The following is a 19,061-nucleotide window of genomic DNA, read 5'->3' as shown; positions in this document are numbered from 1 at the left end:
GAGTTGCATGTTGTACTAACTAGAGCTGCCATGATATTAAGAAAGAGCTCACAGGTTGGTAACATAGGGATGGAGTTGACGTGAATATTGAAGTTGCGCAGGATGATGAATTTAGAGCTATACTCAAATTAGATAGAAATTCAAACGCAGGTGAAGCATTATGTGCGAGCAATCCCAATTAAAAATACAACAAACACAAGTTTAAAAGGGGTGTTGTTATCTTTTTTTATTTTTAATTGTATCAGTAAAAAGCCTTTTCAGACTTTGCCAAATAATGTCAGTTTAAGGAGTAGGTATTTGTTTCAGGAGCAGAGGTTGCATCACGCCAAAATTTCTTTGCCATAGGCAAGTTGACAGCAATATATTTAATTCGAAAGCCTCCTGCTGTGATTGAAGCATCTGACACAAACTTCAATGTCATGACATTTCCTGCAAAAGAAAAAAACTCAGAAGTTATTTCGTGTTTGGAATCATTCAAATGTGCAAGGTTGACAATTGCGTCACTCCAATCATATTTTGAAGAATTATTATCATTGATTATTTAAAAGTCTAAACAACAGCTTCTACTTCTACTTTGCCAATGCAAAATACAGGGCCATTCATGATTGTTCTTCATTTGACATATAGGACCAAATATACAAAGTGCTTTCTCTTATTCTTTCTCTATTGGAAAATGCTTAGGAGATATGGCCTGATGGCCCTGTTTTCAAATGTTTTGCCAAAAATATAGAATGGGAAAACTCTGTTGAAAATGAGGTCAATAATGAAGTGAAGGAGTAGAGGAGTAGCCTAGTGGTTAGAGTAGCATTCTGTGAACAGGAAAGTTCTAATCCTGCTGATGCTCCCTATGACTTTAGGCAAGTTACTTCACTCTTTATTGCCTCAGGTACACACTTAGGGCCCTATTTATTAAGCATTTTTTCCATATACGCAAAATAGTTCAGCACCCAGTAAAAAAATGTTACTAGCAGAAATTTGTATGTGTATCAAGGTTTGGGGATAACTGTACAGAGCGAGAGTTGCTACCTTTAAGAAGAATATGGGAATTAACTGCACAGAGTGGTAGTTACTACCTTAAGCATGCTGGGCAGACTGGATGGAACATTTGGTCCTTTTCTGCCATCATTACTGTTGCGATCCTGCTCGCAGCAGGGCCGCAAGCAGACTCTTACCTTCGCTGCCCGGGCCGCTATCGTGCCGGTGCGGCAGGAGCCGCGCTGGGGTTCTCACATGCGGCAGGAGCCGCCACCTTCCCGGCTCGGACCGCCGCCGTTTGGGCCTCTCTCGCAGCTTGGAGCCGCCCCCGGATCCTCCATGTAGCAGGAGCCGCCATCAAGCCAGTCTTTCTCCGCAGCCAGACGCCGCCATCTTGCCGGCCTGGCAGGAGCCGTGCCAGGGTTCTTCACCGCAGCAGGGAGCCACAAACTTTGCCCTGTCCTGCGGCCTGGAGGCTGCTGACGTAATTCTCCTCGATGTGGGCCAGAAGCCGCAGGCCCTGGGGTCTTCTTGCGGCTGGTGCCGCTCCCAGAGGCCTGCTCTTCAGCGGCAGGATGCCACCTCCAATGTCGGGGCCTGCACGGCCCAGTTCCAGCTCCTCCTCTCTCAGCCAGGCCGCTGTCCAGGGTCCTGCTGCTTGTCCTCCTCTTCCTTAGGCGCGGGGTCGCGCCTCCTCTAACTTAAAGGGCCAGCGAAGGAGTGGCTCCCTGGTCCACCCTGATGATGTCACTTCCTGGAACACCCTCTTCTGCCTACAAAAGGCTCTGCAGGTCAGTCCTTCCTTGCCTTCGCAAGGAGCCAGTCCTTCTCCAGGATTCCTCGTCTTCTGCTCCAGCTTGGCACATTCTCTTGGGATCCCAATCCGTTCCTGGTCTCTTCCTGATGTTCCAATCCAGCCCTGATGTCTTCGTCCAGTGTCCAGATGTCCTCAGCTCTGCTCTGACCCGTCCCTCGTGGTCCATGACCAGCCTGGCTGGGTTGAGTAGGGCATGTAGTGGCCCAGTGGTCCGCGACCACCCCTGCTGGGGTGTGTAGGGTGCTGGTGGGTCTTTCCATCTGACTGTGCCAAGGAGCCTTCTCGTCCCTTGTCAGACCTGCCTGGTTCCTGATGTCCTGATGTCCTGACGTCTTCCGTGTCTGATGTCTGCCTTGCCTTGATGTCTGTAAGCCTGATGTCTGCCCTTCCCTGGGCAGGGCCTGTCCTTCAGTGTGGTCCGTGACCAGTCCGGCTGGGCTGTCTAGGGCGCCTTAGGGACTTTGCCCGCATGTCTGTTTCATCCTGTCCTTGGATTTCCTTGATTCTGATGCCTTCTTGTGTGGTCCGCAACCAGCCCGGCTGGGCTGTGTAGGGCGCCGGAGGGACATTGCTTGCTTGGAGGTTCCAGACTTTTAACTACTTGATTTTAACCTTGCCTTGCCATGCCATGCCTTGTCGTGCCATGCCTTGCCTTGCCATGCCTTGCCTCGCCTGAGTCTCCGTCTTCCTCAACGCCTGAATCTTCATCCTGTGTCAGATGTTTTCCTCCGCCCCTGACCTCTGTACAGCCTGCTGCTTCTTGCCGTTATCCAGCAGCAGGTCTGAAAGGGCTTGGAGTGGTCGGAGGACCACTCAGAGACCACCATTGTATTGGTGGCCTCATGGAAGTGTGCAGGTCCGGTGGAGGGCCCCGGTTCTTCAGTTCCCAGACAAGGACAGCCTCCCCGCAAGGGCACACACACCTTGTCCAACACTGGGGAGCGCCCCCTAGCGCTCCCTTCCATCACAGTGCAACAATTACTATGTTACTGTGTAGGTATGTAAGCCCTCTGGGGACAGGGACTTCCTAGAGTACCTGAATGTAATCCGCTTTGAAGTGTCACAATTTAAAAAGGCACTTTTAACAAATTAGGGCTAGATTTAGAATTAGGCTACATAGACAAGTGCCTTGGGTGCCAACATCTTAAGGCACCCAAAAACTGGGACTCCCCTTGCTGCTGCCTGATTTCTCGGTTCTTTGCCAATGGGCACTATCATTTTAAATCCGGCTCTGCAACAAATATTGAGTTTGCATTTTAGCATTGCCACTCAACTAGAGTTGGAAACATAGGAACATAGAAATGACGGCAGAAGAAGACCAAATGGCCCATCCAGTCTGCCCAGCAAGCTTCACACATTTTTTTTCTCTCATACTTATCTGTTTCTCTTAGCTCTTGGTTCTATTTCCCTTCCACCCCCACCATTAATGTAGAGAGCAGTGATGGAGCTGCATCCAAGTGAAATATCTAGCTTGATTAGTTAGGGGTAGTAGGGGTAGTAACCGCCGCAATAAGCAAGCTACACCCATGCTTATTTGTTTTACCCAGACTATGTTGTACAGCCCTTGTTGGTTGTTTTTTCTTCTCCCCTGCCGTTGAAGCAGGGAGCTATGCTGGATATGCGTGAAGTATCAGTTTTTTTCTCCCCTGCCATTGAAGCAGAGAGCTATGCTGGATATGCGTGAAGTATCAGTTTTTCTTCTCTCCTGCCGTTGGAGCAGAGAGCCATGCTGGATATGCATTGAAAGTGAAGTATCAGGCACATTTGGTTTCGGGTAGTAACTGCCGTAACAAGCCAGCTACTCCCCGCTTTGTGATTGCGAATCCTTTTTTCTTCTCCCCTGCCGTTGAAGCTATGCTGGATATGCGTGAAGCATCAGTTTTTTCTTTTCCCCTGCTGTAGAAGCAGAGAACTATGCTGGAAATGCGTGATGTATCAGTCTTTCTCCCATGCCGTTGAAGCAAAGAGCCATGTTGGATATGCATGGAAAGTGAAGTATCAGGCACATTTGGTTTGGGGTAGTAACCGCCGTAACAAGCCAGCTACTCCCCACTTTGTGAGTGCGAACCCTTTTTTCTTCTCCCCTGCCGTTGAAGCAGAGAGCTCTGCTGGATGTGTGAAGTATCAGTTATTCTTCTCCCCTGCCGTTGAAGCAGAGAGCTATGCTGTATATGCATTGAAAGTGAAGTATCAGGCATATTTGGTTTGGGGTAGTAACCGCCATAACAAGCCAGCTATTCCCCTCTTTGTAAGTGCAAATCCTTTTTTCACATTTCCTCTTGCTGTTGAAGCTTAGAGCGATGTTGGAGTCACAGTAAGCAGGTGTATGTTTATTGAATAAGGGTATTGTGTCCAGGCAGTAGCCATCATTCTGGCAAGTCACCCACTCTTCATTGGCGGCCTCTTGACTTTATGGATCCACAGTGTTTATCCCACGCCCCTTTGAAGTCCTTCACAGTTCTGGTCTTCACCACTTCCTCCGGAAGGGCATTCCAGGCATCCACCACCCTCTCCGTGAAGAAATACTTCCTGACATTGGTTCTGAATCTTCCTCCCTGGAGCCTCAAATCGTGACCCCTGGTTCTGCTGATTTTTTTCCTACGGAAAAGGTTTGTCGTTGTCTTTGGATCATTAAAACCTTTCAAGTATCTGAAAGTCTGTATCATATCACCTCTGCTCCTCCTTTCCTCCAGGGTGTACATATTTAGATTCTTCAATCTCTCCTCGTACATCATCCGATGAAGATCCTCCACCTTCCTGGTCGCCCTTCTCTGTACCGCTTCCATCTTGTCTTTGTCTTTTTGTAGATACGGTCTCCAGAACTGAACACAGTACTCCAGGTGAGGCCTCACCAAGGACCTGTACAAGGGAATAATCACTTTCCTTTTCTTACTCGATATTCCTCTCTCTATGCAGCCCAGCATTCTTCTGGCTTTTGCTATCGCCTTGTCGCATTGTTTCACAGACTTCATATCATTAGACACTATCACCCCAAGGTCCCTCTCCTGCTCCGTGCACATCAGCCTTTCCCCCCCCCCATCGAATACAGTTCATTCGGATTTCCACTCCCCATATGCATGACTTTACACTTCTTGGCATTGAATCTCAGCTGCCATATCTTCGACCACTCTTCCAGTTTCCTTAGATCCCATCTCATTCTCTCCACTCCTTCCAGCGTGTCCACTCTGTTGCAGATCTTAGTGTCATCCGCAAAAAGACAAACCTTACCTTCTATCCCGTCCGCAATGTCGCTCACAAAGATATTGAACAGGACCGGTCCCAACACCGATCCTTGCGGTACACCACTTAAAACCGCTCTCTCTTCAGAGAAGGTTCCATTTACCATCACACATTGTCTTCTGTCCGTCAACCAATTTGCAATCCAGGTCACCACCTCGGCACTCAGTCCCAAGCTTCTCGTTTTATTCACCAGTCTCCTGTGCGGAACCGTATCAAAAGCTTTGCTGAAATCCAAGTATATGATTATCGAGCGCTCTTCCTTGATCCAATTCCTTGGTTACCCAGTCAAAAAAGTCAATCAGATTTGTCTGACAGGATCTTCCCCTGGTGAATCCATGCTGCCTCTGGTCCATCAATTCTCCAGACTGTAGATAGTTCACTATTCTCTCTTTCAGCAGTGACTCCATTACTTTTCCCACCACCGAAGTGAGGCTAACCGGTCTGTAGTTGCCAGCCTCCTCCCTGTTCCCACTCTTGTGAAGCGGGACCACCACCGCTCTTCTCCAATCACTCGGCACCACTCCCGTTTCTAGGGATCTATTGAACAGGTCACACATCGGACCCGCCAGAACATTGGAGCGGCCTCGGAGGGAACTTTCCTTCCCCCTCCCCCCAACTTCCCCTCCCTTCCCCTACCTAATCCACCCCCCGGCCCTATCTAAACCCCCCCTACCTCTGTCGCGAAAGTTACACCTGCTCGAGGCAGGCGTAACTTTGTGCGCGCCAGGCCGGCTGCCGCGCACCATGTTCCGGTCCGGGGGCTGGTCCAGAGGCCGCGGCCACGCCCCTGGAACGCCCCTGGGCTGAAACCACGCCCGCGGTGCCGCCCCTGGATGATGTGTCGGCCGAGTCACGCCCCCGAACGCCCCCCCCCGATGACGCGCGGATCGCGACACGCTCCCCCCCCCAGGAAAGCCCCGGGACATACGTGTGTCCCAGAGCTTTGCGCGCGCCGGAAGCCTATGCAAAATAGGCTCAGCGCGCAGGGGCGTTTTAAAAGGGTTACGCACGTACTTTATGCGCGTAACCCTTTTAAAATCCAGCCCATGGGAAAGACATTCAACACAAGAGGATCCTACTTTCACTTCTCCTCTAATATAGGGGTAGATTTTAAAAGAAGTGTGCGCACACACATGGATGCACCGATTTTATAACGTGCGCACGCAGGTGCGTCAATGTTATAAAATCTGGGGGCCTGCGCACATGCACACTGGATTTTATAATCCACACGCGCATGTGCATGCGGCGCATGCAAGGGGGGGCCTTATGTAATTTCTGCATGGCAACACATCCCGACCTTCCCCAGTTCCCTCCCAGTCCACTCCTTAATTGGAGCCTACCCCCTACCCTAAACTCCCTTCCCCTTTCCCTCTCCTCTCCTTCCCACTCCCTAAACCCTACCTATTCTTTTTTTTTTTTTATTTCAGTACTTAGTTCAGGGCCCGACCTGAAGTAAGTTGCGCGAGCCGGAAGCCGGCCGGTGTGCAAGGCTCCGGGACAGCGAACAATGGCGCTGTCCTGGCCTGCCCCCCACTCCACCCAAAACACGCCCCTGGGTCCGCCCCTTGCAGGAAGGCCGGCACTTGTGCACATACCGGCCTTTACGTGTGGTAGCCGGGCCTTGTTGAAAATTGGCTCGGCGCTCGCAAGGCCCGGCCATGCGCGTAAAGGCTGGAATTTACTCGCGTGGCCGAGTAAAAATCTACCCGTTTGTGTATATTATTCATTGCAGAAAATGTGAAGAAGCATTCCGGGCTAGTGAAACAGACCAGACATTAAAGGCAGGAATCAATTCACAGACACAAGATCAAACATTACAGAGAAGACTAAGGTGACACTTCCGTACAGAAGCACTTTTCAAAACCTTTGTAATCAGGATAATTTAAGAAAAATGCAAAGTAATCCATGAATATAAGACATTTAAAGTTAAAATGATAAGACACTTAAGAACTGACAAAAAAGGATTTAAAAACCAAAGTTTAACATATTATGAGTAATAAAATTATACTGTCACTTTCTGATCACCCATTAACTACATCCCAACTCCCCTTCCCCTTCACACTATCATTGCAATGCCTTTTATGATTCACTTCTATTTTCTGGTAACATCATCTTTTGCTCGTTCTATTCTGACCCAGGAAAAGAATAAGAGCTCCAAAAAGAGGTCAATATTTAGCGCCACTTAGCTGGTTAAGTTTCAACTTAGGGTCTGATTTACTAAGACTTTTCTCCCATTCTGTGTCTATGGGAAAAATGCTAAGAAAATGAGTCCCTTATAAAGCTAAGTGGTGCCATTTCAATATTCAGCTGCAATCAATGGCTGCTATGTAGTTGGAGAACTTTTTATCTGGTTAAAAAGTTATCTGGCAGGGTAAGGAGTAGGACGGGGAAGTTCTGGAATGGAGTTACTTATCTGGCTAACTATCTGTCTATTATACTTATTATGGTTACTCTCCGCTCTTTCCGCTTCACTTCGTTCCTTTATCTCTCCCTTAGTCTCTCGCTCCCTGCCCATTTCTTCTTCCCCTTTTCTTGCCTGCTCCCCTCTCCCTGCTCCTCGTTCAATGTAATTTTCCTTTCTTTGAGTTAATTGTAAACCGGCGTGATGTGTTCTACGAATGTCGGTATATTAAAAGTTTATAAATAAATAAACAAAATAAACAAACAACATGGCTAGAGGCCCTTTAGGTACGATGGCGGCCCAAACCTCAAGGGACCGCCATCGCCTTAAAAGGCCAGCTGCATAAGGGAAGGGAGGGGAGGGAAGGGGAACGGGGGGAAGGAGAATTCTCAAGTTTTATGATCCTTGTAAATCCAGCAGAATGAAACGAGATGTGATTATAGTTACCAATGTATCAGAATTGTTCCTGGCATGTCTCTTCACAATTTGTTCCCATGTTTTGTTTTCTCAGGGTTTGCATGTATTATTATGCTTTGCATTTCAATGTAATTGTTTTATATATGTCTTTCAAAATCAATAAAATATAAAAAACAACAAAAAAAGGCCAGCTGCATAAAAAAATGCACGGCAAAAAAGATGAAGTTCATTGGGGGGGGGGGGGGAGGTCAAGGCTGATCCCCGGCTCAACCCAGGGCTGCCACCCCCACTCCCTCTTTCCATCTAAATAATGGCTGTCACAGCCCCCCCAAAATTGTTACACACATTCATTGGGGATATAGTGCCCCCCACCCGTCCCTTCCAAATGTACAAGAAAAACCCCATCAGTGGTTCAGTGGTGCCCCCTGCTCCTGGGGTGGATGGTGCCAACCTGACCTTGACCCGATCATGTGACTGGGGCAAGATCCGGGGATCAGATCTAGGCCATTCGGCACTATAACCATCAACAGGTGTGTATAACTATTTGGGGGGGGGGGGGGCATGGCAACCATTATTTAAATGGAAAGGGGTGGGAGGGCCATTGACTTTATGGGAAATAGGATTGAGGGCGGTGGGGGGTGCATTGCCACACATGCACTTTATTCTTTTTTTTTTTTTTAACCCTGGGGTGTTGGAGCCACCTTGAGTGGCAGCCCTGGGCTTTGACTTCTGCTCAATTTCATATTTTTTGCCATGCATTTTTTAATGCAGTCGGCCCTTTAAGGCGATGGCAGTTTCTTGAGGTTGGGGCTGCCTTCGCACCTAAAGGGCCTCTAACTGCGATGTTTTGTCATGCGCGATTAAGCCACAATGTTTTTTGGGGAGGGGTCCCCCCCCACAAAAAAGCATCGTGGCTTAGTGGCTCTGATTGTTAGCTAGATAAGTCTAGGATTGATATTTGACTGCCTAAAGTTAGCCAGATAAACTTATCTGGCTAATTATAAGATAGTCAAGTATATTCAGTGGTGCCGTCACACTGAGAATATATCAGCCAAGTTAGCCGGATAATTTTATCCGGCTAGCTTTCTCAGTCAGATAGCGGCTGAATATCGACATTGAAATGTATTAAGTTTGCACAATAAAAGGTATCACTTTATTTGTTTGCTTGGGTTTTTGTTAACCCTTATTTCTGAGACTTGTAAGATGATCATTGGAAACTCCTCTTATAGCAACTGCAATAATGTGCCAGCCATAGGAAAGGACAACGGAGACAAGGCTAAAGCGCTGCGTTAGCTGGACAGTGAAGTGGTTAGCTGATGGTTTCCTTTCATTTTACGTAGTCTAGAGTTCTAGTAGATGCACTGGTCTTTGAGAAAGATGGAATCTTTGCCGCCTGCCACACCTTTTATTGGACCAAGTTGAAAATTATCCAAAGAGGCTGCACATGGGCTTTAGAGGCCGCGCAAACTACTTCTTCAGAAATTATTTGAAAAAGGGGCTAATACACTCACATTTTATACCACGACAAAAATCTGGAACACCCAATTCAGACGCTTTGGAAAATGTTTTGCACAGCTAAAGATTTTGAATTGCCCACTCAGATTGGCTGAGCTAATACGTTCCTGCACCTTAAGCACCCTTTGAGCCAGATTTGTGTCTGGATGTGTTTGCAGCTAATTTGTCATCCAGCTTCAGTGTGATGTCTCAATAGCCACAATGGAAGTGTGTGTAATTGAAAACAGGACTCATAACCCAATCGAAAATAGGGAGGGGAGGAGAAGGAGGGGGCAATCTTGTGCCTCTAATGATATGTACAATGAGTAATGTTTCTCAACTTCAGGGTTATACAATATTACCTGTACTAATAATGTCATCTGGGAGCTCAAATCCACAATATCTGAAAAATATAATTAAAATGATGTCAGAAATGTAACATTATTTAAAGATATGCCAAAGTAATGAAAATACATTTTTACCAGGAGGTTGTAATTAAATCTGAGCTGGTTCACCCATTCCTAATTTCAATAAAGCTAAAATTTTCTTCTACTTACTGACCAATGGAATGATTGTTTTCATATTTTCTTTTGATCCTATAGATATGTAAGGGGTCCAAAAGGGACATTGTTCCTTACTTGGAATGTGTGTGTCTTCACAGACACATAGCATTGATGTCGGAAAGGGGCGGTTTGGAATATTTTCAGATACTTCCCATTAAGAAGGTGTCTTAAGGTTTGATAAGTGGAGAAAAGTCATGGAGGAAAATGGTCAGTGTGTGCTTTTTCTCCATAGCAGTCCGAGGCTCCAGGCCAGAGCCTGGAGCTGCAGAAGAGAGAGCATGGTCTTTAGAGATGTGAATCGTGTCCTTGATCGTCTTAACGATCGATTTCGGCTGGGAGGGGGAGGGAATCGTATTGTTGCCATTTGGGTGTGTAAACTATCGTGAAAATCGTTAAAATCGTGAGCCGGCACACTAAAACCCCCTAAAACCCACCCCCGACCCTTTAAATTAAATCCCCCACCCTCCTGAACCCCCCCCCAAATGCTTTAAATTACCTGGGGATCCAGCGGTGGTCCAGAACGGCGGCGGTCCGGAACGGCCCCCTCAATTGAATCCTGTTGTCTTCAGCCGGCGCCATTTTGTAAAATGGCCACCGCAAAATGGCGGCGGCCATAGACCAAAATGATTCGACGCAGGAGGTCGTTCCGGACCCCCGCTGGACTTTTGGCAAGTCTTGGGGGGGGGTCAGGAGGCCCCCCCAAGCTGGCCAAAAGTTCCTGGGAGTCCAGCGGGGTTCCGGGAGCGATTTCTTGCCGCGAATCGTTTTCCGTACGGAAAATGGCGCCGGCAGGAGATCGACTGCAGGAGGTCGTTCAGCGTTTAAGTCTTTTTTTTTTTTTTTTTCTCCTTTATCTTTTGGTCATCAGTGTTACAACGTTATTGTTAAATTTTGAACTTATGTACACTGTTCCAAGTTTCATAACCTTGTTCTATGTAATGCCTTTTGGCAATTTTCATGTTCTGTTTCAATGTAAACCGATGTGATCTTTATTTCATATAGGGATGGTCCAAGAAAGCAAACTGGTAGCCGATCCAATGTAGCGGAAAGCAGAAGAACGAAAGGATGGATCGGTTAAAATGGACTTTATTGAAACTTGCCCAAGTTTCAATAAAGTCCATTTTAACCGATCCATCCTTTCGTTCTTCTTTATTTCATATAGGAACACCGGTATATAAAAATCTAAAAATAAAATAAAATAAATTTCGCAGGCATACCTGCCCACAAAGCCATGAAGATCATCATAACTATCGTACAGTTCCAGGTAATCAGACAGGCAAGAAATGTCATCCTCCACATCAAACTCCAGGAAATGTAGATGAATGCGCTGGCCAAACTTCACTCGAATATGCCAGTAGCAAATTTGTTCATTTTCGTATTCACTGGGGAAGCCCGGTGACTTAATGATCCTTTTTGGGTCTGTCAGAACACCTCCACAATGCTTTCCTAAGAGAAAGAAAAAACAATTTAGGGTATGCGATGTCATCTAGAAGAAGTTTGGGAGGTTATAATGACTTGTTTTGAATCACAGTAATTATTTTGTTCTCTTTTGCTTCATATGCAGTGGAGCACCCTATAGCCAAAGCTTCTTTATTTGAAATGCCAATTATAAAAAAAAAAATTAAATCATAGGCATCAACCTGTGTTCCATTATCTGGAAAACTTCTAGCATACGAAAATTGGTTTGCTTCATATGTTTTGCTATCTGGAAAACCTCCCATTATTTGGTATTCTTTTATTAGAAAATTCCCATTATCCGGAACAAGCCTGGTCTCAACCATTCAATTCTCTACTCAGTGCTGATGTCAGGCAATATGCACTAATGCATTGAACGAGCACTTTTCTCTGACCCTCTTTAGCTTAGGTAAGAGAAAGAAGAGGACTCACCATGGTCTGATGGAGTCCATCACACCCTGGCTGCCAGAGATAGCATGGATGCCTGTCTTACTCTCCCTTCCACCAAGTAAGTCAGATGAGCAGCAAGCTGGCACTGCAAAGCATGTGCTGGTGATCATCAAGGGTGCTCATCCTCCCCTTTTCCTTCATGCTTCCTGTTTAAGGGAATTGGAACTGCATGCTCTCTCTCTCTGTGACTCTATGCTTGTGGCATGCCTGCTACCACTCTGACTTATCTATCCTGAGGGTAAGGGAGAGGAAGCTTAAGCACTTTTGAAAGGTAGAAGGAGAAAGGAACCTGAAAAAGAAAGGGAGGTAATGATGCTCTGAGCAGGAATCTGATGTGAATCCTAGTGAAAGGGATTATTTTCCATACTCCTTATTCTAGTGGAGAATGCACACTATTCCAGAAGGGGAAGAATGGGGGAAAGGAAGCAGAAAACAGAGGGGGTAGGGAGGTATAGAGGAAGCTGAAGAGGGACAGGCAAGCTTGGTAGGAAGGGATAGGGAGAAATGAGGATGGAGGGAGAAGATGGGGAAAATAAGAACATGGAAGAGGAGATGAGGAAGAGAGGAAGGTGATGGGGAGAGGAGCAAGAGAAGTAAACAGGTGATGAAGAGAGAGAAAAGAGGGAAAGATGAATGGCACTGTGGGCAGGTTGACTGGAAGAGTGACAGAGGCAGAGGAAGAAACAGAGATTGGAGAGCCTGATGGGACAGAGAATAATCACATTTTTCCCCCGTTTCAACCCTTAATAATGATAACTAAGGGAAAAGGTCCAGTGGATATAAACTTGAACCTTCAGTCGTGAGAATTCATTGGATGTTCAAGTTCCCAGTGTCAACAGCACTGCCTATGTCCTTATGCAATACACGGTTTAGGTATTTTTGTACCTCTGTTTATCAACTGTAATTGGATAATAATAATAATAATATTCTTTCTCTCCTTTGAACGTTTCAAGCCTTCTAGGCTCCAGAAATGTGCTTCCCTAGGCCATTCACTTCTCTGGTGGTTTCATGCATGTTTCTGAAGTATGAAATTTCGAGGCATGCTAAATTCAGTATATTGAAAAGAATGATAATAACACACCATTGGGGTTGTAGCAATAAGCATCCCATCTTTCACTTTTGTTCAGACGATAGCCATAATCAATGATGCCAGTTTTTCCAAACCCACAGTTAAAGCTGGCTTTTACTATGGGATACCCAACTCGGGCATTGTCCAACCATCCAGCCGCACATATGTGGAAACCTACAAAAAGAAAGAAAGTGTTATAGCTCCTAGAGGATTTTGCTTTATACAAATATTAAAGCTAGTCAGAACTTGCTTCCTAGTTTAACAACATTTTGCTCCTGATGTTCAACATGCAATGAAATCAACTCTCACAGGAAACAATATCCTGTTAGTAATAAATCCTCTTTTCCCTCCTGCTTGGAGATTTGTGAATTATAGTACAAAAAAGCACTTCTTCCCTTACACAAAAGCATTATTCTGTTCTTAGGAAAAGTAAAATCAAATGCATATGCTCTGGCAAGTTGAAAACCCTGGAGAGTAAATGTAGGATTCCAATATTTTTTTTGGTACAAGCTAGGTTGCAACATAAATTCTTTATCCTTCTATAGATCTAAGCAAGCATTATAAAAGGGGCTCAGCCTTCCCCTCATTTTGTAAAATGATCTATGCTAGAATCTTTATGGACATTTGCTGGGCATTGTTGTAAAGATATTTTCCAGGATCCTTTCTTGGAGACCAAAGCAATATTCCATTTCACTGGGAACATTTTGCAGATTGCACACTTAGGACTTGATTCACTCAAATTCTTTTTGGCCTCCAGAGGGCGATTAGTGAGAAAAAACAAACCCTTAACAGTGACTTGCAAAAGCAGGGAGTCTGCCTGATGTGTGTGTATGTGTGTGTTTGTGTATGTGTGTGTGTGTGAATGGGGGCCTGCCTGGGGGGATGGCAATATTTATGTGTGTGTGTGTGTGTGAGTGTGTGTGTGTGAATGAGAACCTATCTTGAGGGAGCTAAAAATTTATGCCACCCTCACTAATCCACGACAAGCTTAGTGTGACTGGAAATCAAAGTTTTCAGGTTTGGGAAGCAGGTGATTCTTCCCTTCTTGTTTTAAATATTGGGTGTTTGATGTGTCTGCTATCTTGAAATATTTTATTGCTGTTCAAAATTTTTTAAAATATGAGTTCTTAATTATTGGATGTTATTCTATTTGCCATCTGTTTGGCAATATTCTTTCTATTAGTATTGTTTATTATGTTCAATTTATATTTCTAGTTTTTATTGTTTGATGATTTATGAGGACTGATGATGTTTCTGTTTTCCATTGCTTCATTGCATATAGATTCCAGGTTGTTGCAGTTTCCAGTTTAATTTCTGTCTACACATTTCTATATGTATTTTATGGTTTCTTTATTCTGTATTTGGTGAGGGTCTGTCTGTGTTCTTCATGTGTAAGTAAGGTGAGGAATTCTGCTAGCATGTAGTTTCTATGTAGGAAGTAAGAGCAGATTGGTTTGTTCTGCTTTCCTAATAGGAGGTGTTTTAGGGCCTGGTATAATATTTTTCCAAATAGCATGGCTGAATTAGCCATGCTATTCAGGTGACATCACCAATGGCACACTCTAGCAGACACTTTCTTCAAGAGTCAAAATCTTTTGTGCTGCACGAGAGACTTCCCGCACGCAGCTCATGGTCACTCTCTTCAGTTACTTTTTTTCTGCACTCAGGCACGGACATTTTTCTTTTTCACTCTCCCAAACAGCACTTTTCAGTACTATCACACTCACACCCACTCACAAATCTACTTACAAACATATCCTACATACTTACCGTCAAGCCACCCTCTGAGCCAAGAGAGACTTCTATGCAGTTAAAATTCATAATTATCAATACAATCCAAAAGCCCTATTTTCATATGTTGCAGAACTCACAAAACCAGCCCTTCCTTCCACCCATGAACAAAATAACAAAAACAAATGCGAAGAACTAGCAAAATACTTCAAGAACAAAGTCGCCAACGTTCTCCTCCGCTTCCCTTCTAAACCCTCCACTTTCGACCCACTTCCCAAAAACAGCAAAGGTAACCTTGGAGCTCTTGAGCTTACCACCACGAAGGAAGTCGAATCCATCCTAAGAAAGATGAGACTGGCCACCCACATCGCAGACACTATCCCTTTTCAGCTTGGAGAAGAGACGACTGAGGGGGGATATGATAGAGGTGTTTAAAATCATGAGAGGTCTAGAACGGGTAGATGTGAATCGGTTATTTACTCTTTCGGATAGTAGAAAGACTAGGGGACACTCCATGAAGTTAGCATGGGGCACATTTAAAACTAATCGGAGAAAGTTCTTTTTTTACTCAACGCACAATTAAACTCTGGAATTTGTTGCCAGAGAATGTGGTTCGTGCAGTTAGTATAGCTGTGTTTAAAAAAGGATTGGATAAGTTCTTGGAGGAGAAGTCCATTACCTGCTATTAAGTTCACTTAGAGAATAGCCACTGCCATTAGCAATGGTTACATGGAATAGACTTAGTTTTTGGGTACTTGCCAGGTTCTTATGGCCTGGATTGGCCACTGTTGGAAACAGGATGCTGGGCTTGATGGACCCTTGGTCTGACCCAGTATGGCATTTTCTTATGTTCTTATGTTCTCCTCTCCATCCCCACAACCATTGCAAAACCTTTAGCAGACATAATGAATTGCTCCCTTACTTCCGGTTTAGTCCCAGACCCACTTAAACCTGCTATCGTCAAGCCCCTCCTAAAAAAAACCTACCCTCGACCACACTGACCCCACAAACTATAGCCCATTTCCAATCTGCCTTTTATATCCAAAATCCTTGAAAAAGTAGTCAATTCACAACTTACCAACTTCCTTGAAGACCACAACATCCTACACCCCTCACAATATGGTTTTCGTAAAGATCGTAACACTGAAAAGCTCCTACTCGCAATAACAGATACTGTCCTCAGAGGCATGGACCATGGCCAATCTTACTTACTTGCACTCCTAGACATCTCGGTCAACCATCAAATCCTATTATCCCAACTGGCAGAGATAGGCATCTCCGACACAGCCCTTTTTTGGTTCTCATCCTACCTCACCCATAGAGAATACTTAGTAAAAATTGATAATTCTGAATCATCACAGATACCCATCACACAAGGTGTTCCCCAAGGATCCTCCCTATCCTCCACCCTCTTCAATATTTATCTACTGCCACTCTGCTATTTACTCTCCAACCTAGGCCTGAAATTCTTCCTGAATGCGGATGATGTACAAATACTTATCCCCATTCAGAAATCCCTCAAGGAAACTCTACAGTTATGGGAAACATGCCTTGTATCAATCAATTCCCTGCTTTCCAATCTCCACCTCACGCTCAATGCATCAAAAACAGAAATTCTCATCCTTTCAAATCAACCAGACCACATTCTCCAGCAAACTACTCAAAACACTACACAAACTCACATACCTCCTCTCTCTGTAAGAGACCTAGGCGTCTCCCTAGACCAACACCTCAGCTTTAAACCCCACATCAGATTGCTTCTAAAAGGGGGTTTCTACAAACTCCACATTCTTAAAAAACTTAAACCCCTCCTCCACGCCCATGACTTCCGCACAGTTCTCCAAACTACCATTCTATCAAAACTTGACTACTGCAACTCCCTCCTCATGGGCCTCCCTGCCTCCACTATCAAACCCCTACAAATTGTACAGAACGCCATGGCGAGAGTTCTAACAAATACCCGGAAAAGGGATCACATCACTCCCATTTTAAAAGATCTACATTGGCTCCCCATTTCATTCCGCACCCTATACAAAACACTTACCATTCTACACAACACACTACACAAGAACAATTCCCCCTGGCTCGAAGAAATGCCACATTTCCGATCCTCTAACAGCCCCACCAGAACCTCCCTTGCAGGTACCCTTCATACCCCTTCACTCAAAACGGCACGCCTCACTTCCACCAGAGAAAGGAACTTCTCCATTGCCGGCCCCACTCTCTGGATAGCTGGCCTATCCGGACTCTAATCAAACCCAGACAACGATCTCCATTGAACCAATCTAGCTCCCTGATCATCCCCCTCCAGCTCCATCACCCCAGCATCACCCCCCACCTAACCCCCTTGCAATATTGCTTCTCTGTACATAAGATCATATGGTTTCGCTTTTAACTGTTTATAAGTTTATTCTGTTTAACACATTTGTGACATGCTTTGTTATTTGTTAATTTTTTTCTTCCCTTTGTAATTTTGGCTTATCTTCCTCCCTGCTTCTTCCCTCTTCCCCCTCCCTCCCCCCTCCTCCCTGTTCTCGACCCTCCCCCCTCTCCCTTAGCTAGCCCTCTATCATTGTGCATTGTAATTTCCTCCTTTCACAGTTACTTGTAAACCGACATGATGTGTCCTACGAATGCCGGTATATAAAAGCTTATAAATAAATAAATAAATAAATAAAAATCATGGCCTCAAAAAAAAATGAGCTTCAAGTATTGTCAGTGCGGACACATAATATTTGTAACTGACAATCATAATTATTGTTATATTTGCCTGGGCCCGGACCATGAGCAAGAATTATGTAGGGACTGTGGATACATGTCCCACAGAGCCCAGAGACAAAGGGCCGCAAAAATAGCCAGCCTCCGGGAGAGTCATTCACCGACTGCAGGTTCTTATGCGCTCACTCCATGACGTTCAATTCAATCATCCCCGGGCTTGCAGATGAAGTCTCAAAATGTGCCTAAGAATACCTTTTCCACTGAATCGAGGCCAAAAAAAATCACTCCAACTTGGATCACAACAGGTAAAGCCAGGCAAGCCCCATGTGGACCTGACACAGGTGCGCCATCTCACCGCAAAGTATTTGGCGCACGATGCAGGAGCTGAAGGGAGCATCAATGCTATGTGCCGCACTGAGATTGACGCACGATGCTTTGACACCATCAAGAGCTCACAAATTGAAGCATTCTACTTTGACGCATATTGCCATTGTCCATTAGCTTGGGTTCCTCGCAAAGCAGCTGTTCGGAGTGCTCTGGATTATCTTCCCACTCTGAATGGGAAAGATCAAACCTACAGGAGGAACTTTCTCCAAGAAGACATCCTCCTCTGGAAGAACAGGGTTCTTGAGCACCTCAACCTTCTTCAGAAATTCTCACCCCAGGTATCCTCCGCTGGAAGATGTTCTCCCATTCTCCACACATAAATCCACAACAACCAAAGCATCAAGAGGATTTTTTTTCATTCTTTATTTATCATTTTCAAATACAATTATCATACATTGTATTCAACGAAATACACAGGCTGGAAATCAATGATAATTTTACAAAAAAAAAAAAACAAAAACATACCCATCAACCCTGAATTGAGTTCCAACCTATTTCAATAACAATACAAATGGAGAGACAATGAATCTCTAGCTAAAGTAATAATGGGAGAATATAGAGAAAACTTATTTATCAAAACATACAAGTGGCAAAAACCCATCTCATTGCCTTACTACCCTATTGGTCTATCGGGGAAGATGTTGGAGGATGCTGTTCCTTCTTATGCTCAAGAAACACCTTGAGTTGATGAGGGGAAAAGAAAATATATGACTCTTGCAATTTAGTTACGAGACACTTGCAGGGAAATCTTAACTTAAAGGAAAAACCCAGTGATAACACCTCCTGACGTAAGGATAAAAATACCCTGCGTCTTTGTTGTGTCATCGCTGCCAAATCAGGAAAAATTTTAACTGGTTTCTCCAAATATAAAATGGGAAACCTGTTAAAATACTTTTTCATTATCTTGTTCAGATCATTAACAGAAAAAAAAGTTACTAATAAGGTTCCCCAATCAATAATTTTCACATTTGAATCTTCCAAAAACCTCGTTAAGTCTCCCTGGAACATCTCTTCAGATAAATTTCTCATCCTTGAAGTCTTTGGAAGAAAATAGCAGTTGTTGACTATAGGAAGTTCACTTGGGGCCACGCCTAGCGCTTCTTGGAAACATTTTGTAAGAGTGAACACAGGTGTTTCTCCTGTCACTCTAGGAAAATTTAAAATTCTAACATTAAGGCGCTTTGCGTTGTTCTCAAGTGCTTCTAATCTATTAGCAATTTGTTCCCTATCTTTAACAACTGCACTGTTAAATTCCTGATTTTTAATATCTTTATTTTCTAAATCTTTAATCCTTTCATCAGATCTCTTTAAATGGTCTTGAATCTGAACAGATTCCTGCAGATA

The 19,061-nt window shown here is 44.6% G+C and overlaps 1 protein-coding gene across 1 annotated transcript in view; it reads right to left on the bottom strand.

The window, feature by feature from the left end:
- Positions 1-200: 200 nt before the first annotated feature.
- TNFAIP6 (TNF alpha induced protein 6) overlaps positions 201-19,061 on the bottom strand; it is a 40,247-nt gene continuing 21,386 nt past the window's right edge. Inside the window, exons 3-6 of the mRNA XM_029605459.1 lie at positions 12,894-13,055; positions 11,125-11,353; positions 9,707-9,747; positions 201-429 (exon numbers count right to left, since the gene is read on the bottom strand). Of these exons, the coding sequence (XP_029461319.1) occupies positions 278-429; positions 9,707-9,747; positions 11,125-11,353; positions 12,894-13,055 (584 nt within the window). The 3' untranslated portion in view covers positions 201-277. The remainder of the gene's footprint in view (positions 430-9,706; positions 9,748-11,124; positions 11,354-12,893; positions 13,056-19,061) is intronic.

This window comes from Rhinatrema bivittatum, chromosome 6 (assembly GCF_901001135.1).
Source record: "Rhinatrema bivittatum chromosome 6, aRhiBiv1.1, whole genome shotgun sequence".
Taxonomy (NCBI): Eukaryota; Metazoa; Chordata; class Amphibia; order Gymnophiona; family Rhinatrematidae; genus Rhinatrema; species Rhinatrema bivittatum.
The sequence above is the reverse complement of the archived record's forward strand: the minus strand, read 5'-3'. Positions and strand labels throughout refer to the sequence as shown.